The following is a 14801-nucleotide window of genomic DNA, read 5'->3' on the forward strand; positions in this document are numbered from 1 at the left end:
CTCAACGGGGGCGATCACCCACCCGAACTCATTTTCATATTAATAATATAACGGAGGGCCGGTTATTACATACCTCGGCGGAGCCTATATAGAGAGAGAGAAAAAATGAAGGGGTGGGGGGGGGGGGAGGTGGCATCAGCTACAGACAACCTCACACCACCGAAGCAACGGAGCCCGGACCACCCACAGTCGAAGATGTTCCTGGATCGAATCCCGCAAGTCAAGATCAGAGGTTCGGATGTTATCGAACACCATCCGGTTCCTAGTCTTCCAGATAACCCAAAGAATACAACACATCGCCGTGCTGAGAAGGGGACGGTTCCAGGAGGGGTGACAGGCAGAGAAGGCACGCCAAGCATCTTCGACACAGCAATCGACGAGCATACTGCCGCGGCCGAGGACGCGTGCCCACATCGGATGTAAACGGGGGCACTCGAGGAGTATGTGTGCGATCGTCTCAGACCATCCGGGGCAAAAAAGGCAGTCATCATGCTCGAGGAAGCCGATCCGATATAGGAAGCCACATGTACGAGTGTTGCCATGTCGGAGAATCCAGGCAAACACCTTGACCTTGATGGGCATGAAGCCATCCCAATTGAGGTCATGTAGGGGGAGCCACGGCCGGAGAATTTGATCATGCGGTACACCTCACCCGCCTTGAACTCAAGATACCCACCCCAAGCAAGGATCCACTCATCAGCACTCTCAGAGAACCGAATGTGATTAAGTGCCGACCGAAGCATGCGAAGCTCCAATTCTGCAGTTCTGGACAAACGGTCATGCACAGGGACTGCATCGGCACCAAGCCGAACAAAATCCCCCAAGGTTGCGTCGGGCCGCAGACAGTGCGAATAAGCCGCGGAGAGAGCAGCCGCCAAATGACCCAACGAGGTCCAGTTGTCATGCCAGATAGAGGTGCACTCGCCGTTGCCAACCCTCATCGATGTAAGCGAACTGTGGAGCGGGACAAGGGAGGCCAAAACTTTCCAGGTGGGAGTCGAGGCAGCCGGATGATCACCCAGGTACCAACGTTGAACCCAGACAGTCCACGGCTTACACACACCACTGAAGATTTTATGAACCATCTTCAGAAGGAGGCATGTATTCTGGACCCTAATGTCCACCAAGCCAAGCCCCCCTCCGAGCGGAGACGACAGGCGTCCTACCAGGCAACCTGATAGTCACCCCCAGAGCACTCGCTCGCTCCTTTCCGGAACATGGCCCTACGGGGGCGATCCATCTTGGCCACGGTGCCCTTGGAGAGGGGGAGCACTGGCATTGCATGAGTGGGGATCGCAGAGAGCACCACAGAAGTGAGTGCCAAATGACCCCCTGGTCGACGGAACGAGTGCGCCACCCGGGGATGCGCCGTTCAATCTTCATAGGCAAGAAGTCCAGGGCGCTAGCGAGCAACTTCGCATCGGAGAGAGGCAAGCCGAGGTATGTCTGTGGGAACGTCGATAGTGGACAACCAAGCTCAGGAGCCAAGAGGGTGGCGTGGGCGGGGTCAACAGACTCAACACTCACCAGAATGAAGGTGCTTTTGTGGAAGTTGAGAGACAACCCCGTGGCGGCAGAGAATGAGTCCAGAATAGACTTGAGCCGTGAGAGTTGTCCTTGTTCAGCGCGGACCAAGAGCAGGGTGTCGTCGGCATACTGAATAACAGGACATGGCAGGTCGTCGTCGAGCGGATGCAGCAACGTTCTTCCGCTTCTTGCACGAGGGAACCGAGAGTATCACCACTATCGCTTCCAGATAAATTTACAAAGGCGTCAATGTTGATCATTAATCTTGAAGCATCCTTTAGTGATGTTATCAACTTCTCTAGGTCGCTGAATTTATAGTTGTGCTTGTGCCTCATCATAGATATGGTCATCTTAGCCACAAGTTTTAAAATTCTTAGGCAATCATCCATGTTACGGTCACAGTTCCTTTCAACCTTTTGCAGGAGCCTTCTCGGGAAGTTAAATTCAGGATCTTGAGAGGGAACCTTTGTAAACATAGGAGGTAGGTCCGGGCCTGGTGCAATCACTTTGTCGTATACCATCAGCCAATAGATAACAAGGCTACAGGCAATTTCCATTTCGGGCGCAACTCAGCATTTGCGGCATTTATGACCCGCTGTAAGTCAGGAGCGAGTGTTTGTAGCACATCACGAGAGAGTGCCTGTAGCGTTCTGGTAGTAAGTGTATGTAACACATCAGGAGGAAGGGCCTAAAACCCTTGGCAAAGACTTTGCCGAGAGTTGCACTAGGCAAAGGCCACCCTATTGAGAGCTATCCATCGGACTTTGTCGAGGCCAAACAGTGCCTCTCGGCAAAATAAAGTGATTTCATGGCCGTTGGTTTCGTCAGCTCTTTACCGAGAGCCACTCTCATTGCCACAACCAAGTTCCAGAAGCTCCAGTGCATGCCACTTTGCCGAGAGCGGCTCCCGGTAAATATTCATTCCCAATTCTGTTTCTACAACTTTCCCCTCTGGTCGCTGCAGCAAAAATAGATATACAATACCAAATCTTGCATTTTAAGTCACAAAGTTCAACAACAAACTCACATAAGCATTATATAAATAGTTCACACAAGCTTCATTTGAAATCACAAAGTAGCTCTTTAGTGCAAGTGCCTACTTACTAAACAACAAAATGGTCAACGCATGTCTACATGCGACCACATAATAAAAGCAATAGCACAATTATGATGAACTGAAAGAGAATTATCAAGTTCTTCAATCCACTAAACCCAATAATCCTTTTCTGGCTTGCACCATTGCCTAATTCAGTTTTTCTCTTCTGATTAAGCACATACTGATTGTAATGATATTCTGCCTTCTCTCTGCTGTCGAACGAGTCATGAGAGCTGCCTTCGTAACAAAACACTTGTTCATTGCATTCTGACCATGAATTATAGACTCCTGTACATCTACCTCTATACACCGCATACCACTTCATCTAGAAAGAAAGAGAAAAAGACGCAGAGAAAAAAAATGCAAGGTTAAAATAGCATATCATACGTAATCCACGTAAACATTCATCTCTCATACAATCAAAAGCATCACAAGTGGCAATTCAAGTACATATCAGCAGCTCCGATATAACTGTATCACTAAGGCTCAGTTCTTTTCTGGCTTATGGACGACTTATTGTGGAAAATAAGCCCAAGCTGAAAAGAACTCGTTTTTTTGTATTGAGCTTAATTTCCAGCCACAGCCGGTCCCTTCACGTTTGGGAGAAGCCAGGGGAGAGCAGCTTCCCGAGTGCAGCCCTTTAAAAACTGAAGCGGTACATCGCTATGCCCTCGGCGTTGGCAGTATTTACAACAGAAATGCCACCCGCGAAAGATATAACCCCTGGCATCGAAGGCATCTCTCCCGACGCATCATCAGCTTCGCGCGTCTGCTAGGTTTCCTCGCCGCCGCCTCTTGTCCAGCGAGCCGCCGCCGTCGCCGCCGCCGCTGTCCTTCCCGACGCCATGCAGGGAGGTTAGCCAACGTCGCTATCCTGCCCCAACGTCGCAATCGCTGGCCTCCGCCGGTCCCTCTGCTGCTTCCCGTCCTGCTGCACATCCGGCCTCCACACTACTCCCATCTTCACGGCAAGCTCCAGTCCGATCGTCCCCGTCCAAGCTCTTCCCAAGGTAAGCACCGTCTGTCCTTTTATCTTTCTCCTCCGGACTTCTTTCCAGTTCTGCATGTGATGCATGATGTTATAAACCATGTCATGCGATGGCATCTATCTGTGTCCGGGGTTCAATACATGTGTACGTGTCTGTGTAGGTTTGAACAATTGTCACCGGGTAGGACTGCTAGTTGCCTACAGATACGCTCCTGTGGCAATCGGCCGAATGATCTACACGTACATTACTATTAGTACTAGTAGCACTATAAAGATCAAAGCAAAGATCGTCCAGCAGCTTGATGTGCGAGTCTTATCTTGGTGTTCCTAATTGATTGCTCGAAGGTCTAGCCAGCTTGGGACAAAAACAACTAGTCAGCTTAGCTTTGTTCGTGCTGGTCGTCGTCGTTCTTCATCGCCGTCGTCGGAAATACTCGGCGCACGGACTGGGCCAACATATGCCACATTAGAGAGTGAACAAAAATACTTCTAATTGTACACTGATTGCTATGTACGTGTATTTATATGACCAAAAATACTGTCATGTATGAATTTGGTGTTGTGGCAGTGAGCTAATATTTTTATTAAATACATAGTGGGATTTTATTACTGCTAAGGGTTATCTGGTATGGGTTATGTGTTATTTGATTAAAATTGTAACATTCATTTTATGATAGATGGATAAAGGTAAATCTGGGAAAGCAAATTGGAATCCTGTTGCCCATAAAATTTTCCTTGACATTTGTGTTGAAGAAGTGAATGCAAATAACCGTTCTGATGGACATTTGAGCCCAATTGGGTACGAAAATATGATAAGAAAGTTCAATGAGCGGACAAACAGAAATTATGTACGCAAGCAATTCAAGAATAGGTGGGATTTACTTAAAAAAGAGTACAATTGTTGGAAGACGTTGAACCAAAAGGCATCTGGAATTGGAATAGATCCTGTTACTAGGAGCATTGCAGCTACTGATGAATGGTGGGCGACTGAGATACAGGTATTGAAGCATTCATATTACTTTTACTTGTTACTTTTGCCATCCACTTTCTTAATTAATTTATTTGTGTGATATTTTTGCAGAGAAATGAGATTGCCGCCAAGTTTCGATATGCTCCATTAGTTGATGAGCAAAGAATGAGTTTTATATTTGATGACCATAGTGTGACGAATGCATATGCAAGGGTCGCAACTCCCTCGTCTCAAGTTGATGCCTCTCCTATTAACATTGAAGAGGATAATGAGGACGGCTCGGGATGTGAGTTAGATGTTAACCAAGTTACACCCACCAATGTTTTATCTAAAGGTCAAAAGAAGAGACCATGTCCTTATTCACCGAGTCCCAAGATGGTCCAAAAGGCGGCAAAAGATAGTGATGATAAAATGGTATTTAACCGTATGGTTGACCTTTGGGAGAGGAGGGAGATTAGCCGCAATTCGGCGATGTCTCAAACAAATGTGGATCATGTGAGAGATGAGATAAAAGAGATGACTACCATGGTGGTGAACGATGGATGTCAGCCTGGAAGTGATGTGTATTTCTATGCTCTACAGCTGTTTACGAAGAAGGAACATCGTGATGTATTCAGTGCCCTCAAGGATGAGACTCCTAGTGTGAGGCTTGAATGGATCAAGCGGACATGGGATCTCTTTATGAAAAAAGATTAGAACTTCTGTGATGTTATTTGCTTTGAACAAAATTACTTGCTATCGACTTGTACTGTCGTGAACCTATGTTTTTTTGAAACCTCTTGTTTGCACTCAGATTGTAATATAGGGAAACTGGATTATTTGTCATCAGTTCATATGCATCATGGATCTTTTTCTAGTCATTTTTAATGCCATGTATCGTGTTTGATGGCTCAAATTATTTTGTTTTTCTGTGTACAAAATTATAATGCATCTATATTGTATTCTTTATGCGACAGATGGATATCTCTCTTGAGGATGAAGATGAAGAATTATATTTCTGCATTCTTGCAATGACACATTATCTTCAAAGCAAAGAGAGGGTGCCCTATGCACCTAGAAGAGCACCAATGATGACGGGGTTGCAATGGGTGCAAGAGAAAGAGATGAATCCAAAAGCATTCTACTCAATGTTTAGGATGCGGAGGTCAGTGTTTATTGAGAAATACGGTTTAAAGTCAACTTGCAACATGTCAAGTAAAGAAGCATTAGCACTATTTTTATGGACTTTGGGGACATGCCAGACCACCGACAATATTGCAGATCGATTTGAACACAGTCGGTCTACCATTAACAAAAAGTTTAAAGAGGTTTTAATGTGTGTATATCGTATGGCTGGTTATTACGTACGACCCAAAGATGAAACTTTCACCCAAGTTCATGACTCGCTTAAAAAACCAAGATTTTGGCCTCACTTCAAGGATGCCATTGGGGCCATAGATGGAACACACATACCTTGTATTGTGCCTGAAAAAGAGCAGCCCAAATATCGTAACAGAAAAGGTGTCACCACTCATAATGTTATGGCAATATGTGATTTTGATATGAGGTTCATTTTTGTTGTTGCTGGATGGCCTGGATCTGTTCATGACACCCGTGTATGGGCTGATGCACGAGCTGAATATCCCAGTTTCCCACACCCTCCGAATGGTAATGACTCGTACATGCATTTTTTTTACACTAGCCTTTTGCTTTAAATTATCGCTCTTCATTGTATTTTTGTTCCCTGTATAGGAAAATACTATCTTGTTGACTCAGGCTATCCAAACAGAGATGGCTATCTAGCACCGTACAAAGGACAACGGTACCATGTACCTGATTTCCAGCAAGTACCTCCACGAGGGAGAAATGAGACCTTTAATCATCTACATTCCTCACTACGAAACGTCATCGAAAGAACTTTTGGTGTTCTCAAGATGAAATGGCGAATCCTTCTTGGCATTAGGCGTTACAAAGTTGAAACACAAACAATGATAATTACTGCATGTACTTGTCTTCATAACTACATCCGTGAGAGCAAACTACCCGATGAGCATTTTGACATAGTTGAGAATGGATCCTATGTTCACGAGGAGAGCGCTTCTCATCACTTTGCACCCTATGATGAAGGCAATATGGGTAGCGTACGAGATGCTATTGCTGCGAGTGTCTTTCCTTGATGACTAGCTTTATTGTGTATGCTTTTGTTGGGAGAACCATGTAATATATAGAATATCTTTCTTTCTTCACAAGTACTACGTACATTTATTTTTATTTTCCATATGTGCGACAATGATCTTCCTTATGTGGACTTGTTACAATTAAGCGATGTTTCAAAAAAAATATGTTCGTATGTGCGGCTAAGCACTACAAAATAGCCCAATTATTATTCCATCAAAACAGAATTTAGGGGGTATTGCAGACTTTTTATTGTGTATATAGAAAATAAGCTAAAGGGACAGAGGCTAAAAAGAACTGGATGGCTTATCCTCACTGGGCTTATTTTCACATCGGCTTGTCAGGGGCTTATTTCCACAGTGGCTTCTGCATAAGCCAGAGGTGAAAAGAACTGGCCCTAAATCAATGTCAAACTATCTATGTGGACTACTCCGATGTGTAGTCGGTGAAACCAGTGATCGTGGAGTCAGAGCGCGTGGGGGCATCCCCACAGTGGAGGACCAAGCGTCGTCAGGAATGATGGTCGGTGGACTCAATGGCACCGGGTCGTCACTCTCCTTACGTGGTGGGGCCTTACTCTCCTTAGCTGGCGGATTCTTCTTGCTCAGTTCCTCAAAATACTTTATTAGGATCAGCCGGTGGATTCTTCTTGGCCATATCTGCTTGGCACTTGTAGGCTTGTAGCTAGCATTGTTGGCTTTGTGTGCTAGAAATGCAGGAAGGTGTTTTGTTGATTCAATTATCTCTGCACAATTTGCTCAAGTAGGGAAAGCTATCCTTTCAGAAATTAAATTGGAAGATCTATCCATAATTAGCCTTGGTCCATATGGAGTATGTAGCAGTTTCTCCCCGTTTTCCTTCAAAAAGCTAGATTGCAGTTGCACATTTTCCGTACTCAAACTACTGTACCTTTTGTAAAACAGAAATCCTTCAGGTGTGTTTTTTGTTTCTTTAGAATTCACTGGTTATGTAGCATCTGTCCTGTATTTTTATATTTTTTTCTTTTTTGTGTGGTTTATACAGTCAAACTAACCAACATAGGTGTTCATAATCTCAGTCATGTCTGTGAAATTACATGCATAGTACCCTTCAGGAAAGAGATCTTCCTTTTTTTTTACATCACAGACAGATAGCACACTCCCCACTAATTCCATATAGTACTCCACTCACTCACTCTATTTAGTGACTTAGTATTGTGAATTTGTGATCATTCTCTCTTCTCTATTTAGTCACTGGATCTCATCACACACACAATCTATCACGCAAGATAAGAATTGGCACACAAGACAAGATCATCAGAAGATGTGAAATTTGGAAATTAACCAAGTATTAGATGTTGAGGTACCTGAACGTCCTGCATGATTTGGGGCAGCTTTTCGGCGAGCCAGGCGTCGAAGTCCTCCTGCGACGACGGCGCCTCGACGGAGAGGATGTGGAGGATCTCGGCGGGCGTGGGGCATCCGGTGTACTCCTCCACGATGGAGGCGCCGTCCGGCGTGGCCAGGCAGCCGGCGCAGCCGCCGCAGAGCGTGGCCCGGGCGCCGGCGATCTGGCACCGGATCGCGGCGCGGGCGACGCCGCAGGCGTCGCACAGGGGGGCGCGCGGGTGGAGGGCCGTGAGCGGGCTGACGCGGTGCACGGCGCAGTCGCACTCGAGGCAGAGCCTGGCGCCGTCGGCGGAGCAGTAGGCGACGGCGCGCTCGGTAGCGCAGTTGGTGCAGGCGGAAGACGGGGGTTGCTGCTGCTGGTGGTGGTCTGCCATTACGGTGGCGCGTGCGGTCATTCAACTACCAGCAGCGCATCCGCACTGCAGTTGCAAAGGGCGCCGGTGTCAAGTGGAGGGGCGGATTGGGCGGCGGCGCCGGCGTGAGAAGTGGTAACCGCCAGCCACTCCCGACGGACCCGTTGCTGCCTCCCTCACGATCCCATGCATGTGCATGGTTTTAGGAACCCCAAATTGTTGATTAGTTAGAATTGTGTCAAAGATGTTTCTAGACTTTGTGTGATTTCTTTCTCTTTTCTCGTTTTGATTGATGAAAAAAAGGCCATGTCAAAAGATCAAGGATAACTAGTGGAGATATTTTGTATGTGAATAAAAGAAATCTCAAATAGTGGAGTACGTTAATTTTAGTACATAGTGTTGTGGAGTTTGGTTGGTGTCACATGTCACATGTCACATGATTAAGTCGTCGGTCGTGTAATTAACAGTCCTATAAATAGAGCTGCTCCCTACAAGGAGACAACCATATCCACTACTCACTACTAGGAAAACCCTTGCCAGTAGCGCTGTTTTTTGCTATTAGTAGCGCGGGCAGGCGCGCTACTGCTACGGCGCTACAGCTATTTTTTTTAAAAAAGGGAGCTCCTCGGCCTCTGCATTAGAAAGATGCATACAACTATTTTGTAGCAGTAGCGCTTGTTCAGGCCATCGCTACTGGTATGTTCAGTTACTAGTAGCGCGCCACTGGAAAGCGCTACTGGTAAATGAGCGCTGCTGGTAATATTTTGGCCCGCGCCACTGCTAAAATTTATGGTTTTTTTATATTTTGGTGTTGTACATGTTTAAACAGATATATCTTTTATACAATAACAACTCATCGTGAACTTGTTTGTTTAAATAGCATATTCATTACCAGTCATCACCACCAAACAATGTTCGTCAATGAGATATCATATATATAACAAGTTGGTCGCTAGTCATAATCACAACTCCTCATCCTCCTCATCAACTCTAACACATTGTAGCACATAATAACACATTCTACCTAGGACCTACTCCTCTCATTGGACCTACTCTACCCTCTCTTAGGTAAAATATCATTAAACAAGATAGGCATTGACTCTTCATTAAGGAAAATGGACTCTCCATAATAAAGAACGGAGATCATCCTGTCTCCAAGTCTTGGCCTACGCACAATGTTGCTTCCAAGTAGCTCTCTATGATGGTCGAAACATTTTTTCCAATCATTTATTATCATGGCTTCCTCGCTTTTAGAAATCCGGTATGGACAGGAGTGATGTGGATACTGCGGCTGACCTGGCCGTGGTGGCCGTAAGCTCATAACATGAACGCGACCTCTTGGCAACATCAGATGAGGCACACAATCCATCGGAATTTTCTGTTCAAAAACATAGTAATTGTAGTTAGCAATGTAGTTTACTTTTAGAAGAATTTATGCAAAAGATGCACAGATGCCGCAATAGTAGAAAATCTTACCATGCTATCTCCATTGATGTTACCGTAGCAAACCGCGTGCACTAGTGGCGCACATATTAACCATAATTTTGAGGAATTCGATAACAGTTATTGTAATTCTCAAGATCAGTAAAAAGTGCGATAAGACCATCTTTCTCCTTATAAGTTAATTATGCTTTATCATTGTAGTAGTACACTACTAGGGAAAAGCATATACACAGAACTTTAGCAGTAGCGCGTGTTAAAAACGGGCGCTGCTGCTATATAGCAGTAGCGCGCTCCAGAAAACCGCGCTGCAGACACACAAATAGCAGTAGCGCGTCCAGACGTAAAAGCGCTACTACAAAAATTCCCTCCGCTGAACCGATCGGCTACACATAGTAATAGGGCTCTTTTGTAAACAGCGCTACTGCTAACTTTGTTGTAGCAGCGCGTTTATTTGTGAGGCGCTACTGCTAACGATAATAAAATAAAATGAAAAACAAGTAGAAAAGTAAATGAAAATGAAAGAAATAGAAAAAGGAGAAAGGGAAAAAATAAAATGTAAAGAAAAATAAATGAAAAAAGGAAAAAAGGAGAAAGGAATAGCAGTAGCGAGTTTCAGGAAACGCGCTGTAGCTAACTTAGTTATAGTGTGTTTTCGGAAACACGTTGCCGTTAAGTTTTCACTTAAACAGCGGTCCCCCCCGGGCAACCACTTCTTCCCCAAATCTCTCGCCCTCACCGCCGTCTCCCCAATTCGCCGTCACCCCACTTCGCCGCCGTCTCCTACCGGCGTGGACGCCCGCAACCTCACCCCCCCCCCGAGGCTGTCGTCATCCTCACCGCCGCCGCCCGAGGCCGCGCTCAGTCTCACCGCTGCCGCCCGAGGCTGCCCTCGACCTCACCGTCGCCGCCCTCCATCTCACCGCCGCCCGAGCCCGCCCAGGACCGCCGTTGCCCGTGCCCGAGCCCGCCCTCTCCGCCCCTGCCTCCATCACCGAGCACCTCCCCGCCACCGTCTCTCCCCTCTCTAGAAGTCCCCCACCCCCACTCCTCTCTCTCTGCATTTTAGAGCAAAAATTAGTAGAGCAAAAGTTTGTTTATAACAAAAAAATTAGTTTAGAGCAAAGGGTGTTAAGTAGTAGATGTTAGAGTAAAAATTAGTTTAGAGCAGAAAATTTGGTTTGCAACAGAAGTTAGTTAGGGCAGTAGGGTTTAATTAGGGTAGATGCTGCTTGTATAGTATATAGTGATACTAGTAGATGTTAATTAAGTTAGGGCAGTAGTGGTACTAGTAGATGTTAATTAAATGTATTTCCGTTAGGGCAGTAGAGTTTTGCTAGGTTAATTAGGTTAGTAGTGCTGCTAGTAGTAGTGGTATGGTAGGTTAATTAGGTGAAGTTATATGAATAACCTAAATGAATGAAATTAGTAGTTAACTGAATTTTTTTTCTTTCATCATTATAGAGCACTAAAGTTAACTGAATTTTGTTCTATTAGTAGTTAAATGAATTTTCTTCTACACTTTGTTTTTGAATTAGCTTGTGAAATTTGGACATGTGGTTGCTCGTGTATATTTGGACATGTGTTGCGGTGTCGAAGAGGGATATTTGAACACTATTTCTAGGGAATGAAGCTGAGTGGCCTATGTTTTGCCGGAATGTTGATTCATTTCTGTTCCGGCAAATTTCAGGTTCTCGATTTGTCCAATTTTTAGCAAAGGTCATGCCGAAATTTTGCGTGAATTTTGGCATGACTTGTGCTACAAACTAGGACATATCGAGTGCCTGGGATTTGCCGCACCAGGAAGGAGTCAACGTTCCTGCAAAACAATAGGCATTTTTATGTCATTATTCATTTTATTCGGTCTAGAATTAATTGACTAGATTTAATCATAGGAAACATGGCTAGCAACGATGAAGGACAGGGTTCTGGTGATTGCGTCGACGTCTACCGGGCGGCAGACGAATTTTTGAGCCTTGCCGACGATCAACCGATGTTTTTGCTGGGCCCACCAGTGGCTTCGGGGACTGAGACCGACACGCAAACCAGTGCTGAGACTGAGACCGACGCTGAGACTCAGACCGGCATCGAGACCGGCGCTGAGACTTAGACTGGCGCTGCCTCGGGGAGCGGAGCCGGTGTAGAACCGAAAGCAAAGAGGCAACGGCTTCCTAACAAACGCAGGACTACTAGACTGGTGGTCACGGAGGTGGACGACGACAATTTTGAGCCAAAGGCGCCCGAGGAAGCGCGCAAGTGCTACGACAATCAAATTGACTGCATCATACGGACAACCGCCACCATTAACGATGAAAAATTATAGAAGATAGATAATATGAGGCCCTCCCTCCTAAAGAAATTTCACCAGATATTCTTGTTCCCAGGCCGGAATGAAAGGGATTGTGAAGATCCAGATAAGGACCCGGCAATGAAGAAGATAAACAAACACGCCATGACCAAGTTTAGCGACGCGTTGGCCGCCTGGAAAACAAGGGTGAAAGCAAGGATCATCGACGAGGAACCCTACTTCGAGATTGTAAAGGATAATCCTACAATCAAGGTAGAGCAGTTTGAAATATTCAAGGAGGCTTGAGAGGCCGAAGCTGCCAAAAAAAGTCTAAGTACATGAAGGGGCTTCAAGAGAGGAACATTGGGAGCCACCACCTCGGAAGTCGTGGTTACAGCAGAAAGAGGTCCAAATGGGCCAAGAAGGACGCGGAAGCCGCGAGTCTGGGCATCCTAGACCCCTTGGCGGAGTTCACCGTCCCGCAGGAGCATGACGTCCTCAGGGCCCGGCACCGTTGGGACCCAGTGAAGAAGGTTTACGAGACAAACCCGGTCACGACGAAGTTCATGAGACTGCTGGTAATTTTAGTTTCTGATCAATTTGACTCCACACGTTAGTCATATTTGTAAACGATCCTTGTGCCTTTTGTTGAGAGAGCAGCACAGGATTGCGGCCGAAAGCGACTCGCCGTTTGAGGCATTGGCGAGGCCCAAGTGGGACACTCCATTCAACCAGACGTTGAACATATTGAAACGACTCCCGGTGGATACTCGACCATCGTATGGATGCATGCACGGTGTCGGAGACGGTGCCACATGGAAGAAGTACTACCGTGAGACCACGGAGGAGAGAAAGGAAAGACGGAGGTTAACTAAAGAAAACACCGACAAGAAGGTTGAGATTGCGGTTGAGAAGAAATCATCTCAGACAGTCGCAATAGCGGTAGCTGCCGCAAAACAGGTGGTTGCAGATGTATCTACTTACTTGGTTCTGGCCATTTTCACTTGGACCAAGCAAAATCCAGAAAAAAATGTTGCAGACTTTCCCCTTGCTGACTTCTTGGGGAGCAGCTCGACTAGCGTTGCACCAGCACCGGCTCCCGCACTGGCTCCGGCACCAGACGTGCTCGGCGGTGCTTCGTCTTTGGCTGAGCTCGACGCTGATTACCCACAAGTATAGGGGATCGCAACAGTTTTCGAGGGTAGAGTATTCAACCCAAATTTATTGATTCGACACAAGGGGAGCCAAAGAATATTCTCAAGTATTAGCAGCTGAGTTGTCAATTCAACCACACCTGCAAACTTAGTATCTGTGGCAAAGTGTTTAGTAGCAAAGTAATATGATAGTGGTGGTAACGGTAACAAAAGTAAAGACAGTAAAAGTAAAGTTTTTGGTATTTTGTAATGATTGTAACAGTAACAATGGAAAAGTAAATAAGCGAGAACCAGTATATGGAAAACTCGTAGGCACCGGATCAATGATGGATAATTATGCCGGATGTGGTTCATCATGTAACAGTCATAACATAGGGTGACACAGAACTAGCTCCAGTTCATCAATGTAATGTAGGCATGTATTCCGTAAATAGTCATACGTGCTTATGGAAAAGAACTTGCATGACATCTTTTGTCCTACCCTCCTGTGGCAGCGGGGTCCTATTGGAAACTAAGGGATATTAAGGCCTCCTTTTAATAGAGATCCGGAACAAAGCATTAGCACATAGTGAATACATGAACTCCTCAAACTATGGTCATCACCGGGAGTGGTCCCGATTATTCTCACTTCGGGGTTGCCGGATAATAACACATAGTAGGTGACTATAGACTTGCAAGATAGGATCAAGAACACACATATATTCATGAAAATATAATAGGTTCAGATCTGAAATCATGGCACTCGGGCCCTAGTGACAAGCATTAAGCATAGCAAAGTCATAGCAACATCAATCTCAGAACATAGTGGATACTAGGGATCAAACCCTAACAAAAATAAATCGATTACATGATAAATCTGATCCAACCCATCACCGTCCAGCAAGCCTACGATGGAATTACTCACGCACGATGGTGAGCATCATGAAATTGGTGATGGAGGATGGTTGATGATGACGACGGCGATGAATCCCCATCTCCGGAGCCCCGAACGGACTCCAGATCAGCCCTCCCGAGAGAGATTAGGGCTTGGCGGCGGCTCCGTATTGTAAAACGCGATGATTTCTTCTCTCTAATTTTTTTCTCCCCGAAAGCCAATATATGGAGTTGGAGTAGGCGTCGGAGGGCCACCAGGGGGCCCACGAAGTAGGGGGCGCGCCCAGGGGGAGGGGCGCACCCCCCACCCTCGTGGACAGGGTGTGGCCCCCCTAGTCTTCATCTTTGGCGAGGATTTTTTATTATTTATTCTAAGATATTCCGTGGAGTTTCAGGTCATTCCGAGAACTTTTGTTTTCTGCACATAAAACAACATCATGGCAATTCTGCTGAAAACAGCATTAGTCCGGGTTAGTTCCATTCAAATCATACAAGTTAGAGTCCAAAACAAGGGCAAAAGTGTTTGGAAAAGTAGATACGACGGAGACGTATCAACTCCCCCAAGCTTAAA

General features: G+C 45.8%; 2 protein-coding genes across 2 annotated transcripts; one reads left to right on the plus strand and one right to left on the minus strand.

The window, feature by feature from the left end:
- Positions 1 to 2537: 2537 nt before the first annotated feature.
- On the minus strand, positions 2538 to 8529 carry LOC123083659 (putative zinc finger protein CONSTANS-LIKE 11). Its single transcript, XM_044505632.1, has 2 exons — positions 8081 to 8529; positions 2538 to 2948 (listed from the first exon to the last, which is right to left on the minus strand). Exons 1-2 carry the CDS (start codon positions 8516 to 8518, stop codon positions 2658 to 2660), a joined length of 729 nt encoding a protein of 242 aa, XP_044361567.1. The 5' UTR covers positions 8519 to 8529; the 3' UTR covers positions 2538 to 2657.
- Positions 3312 to 5404, plus strand: LOC123083658 (L10-interacting MYB domain-containing protein-like). Its single transcript, XM_044505631.1, has 3 exons — positions 3312 to 3633; positions 4289 to 4609; positions 4693 to 5404. The coding sequence occupies exons 2-3, from the start codon at positions 4289 to 4291 to the stop codon at positions 5275 to 5277; spliced, it is 906 nt and encodes a 301-aa protein (XP_044361566.1). The 5' UTR covers positions 3312 to 3633; the 3' UTR covers positions 5278 to 5404.
- Positions 8530 to 14801: the final 6272 nt, after the last annotated feature.

The sequence above is a fragment of the Triticum aestivum genome, chromosome 4A, assembly GCF_018294505.1.
Source record: "Triticum aestivum cultivar Chinese Spring chromosome 4A, IWGSC CS RefSeq v2.1, whole genome shotgun sequence".
Taxonomy (NCBI): Eukaryota; Viridiplantae; Streptophyta; class Magnoliopsida; order Poales; family Poaceae; genus Triticum; species Triticum aestivum.

Bases quoted from the DNA above. Each gene is read 5' to 3' on its own strand.
- LOC123083658 (XM_044505631.1), top strand. From the start codon at position 4,289: ATGGATAAAGGTAAATCTGGGAAAGCAAATTGGAATCCTGTTGCCCAT. The intron at 4,610-4,692 runs GTATTGAAGCAT...ATATTTTTGCAG, and splicing joins GGTGGGCGACTGAGATACAG to AGAAATGAGATTGCCGCCAA.
- LOC123083659 (XM_044505632.1), bottom strand. From the start codon at position 8,518: ATGACCGCACGCGCCACCGTAATGGCAGACCACCACCAGCAGCAGCAA. The intron at 2,949-8,080 runs GTACCTCAACAT...CTTTCTTTCTAG, and splicing joins AAATCATGCAGGACGTTCAG to ATGAAGTGGTATGCGGTGTA.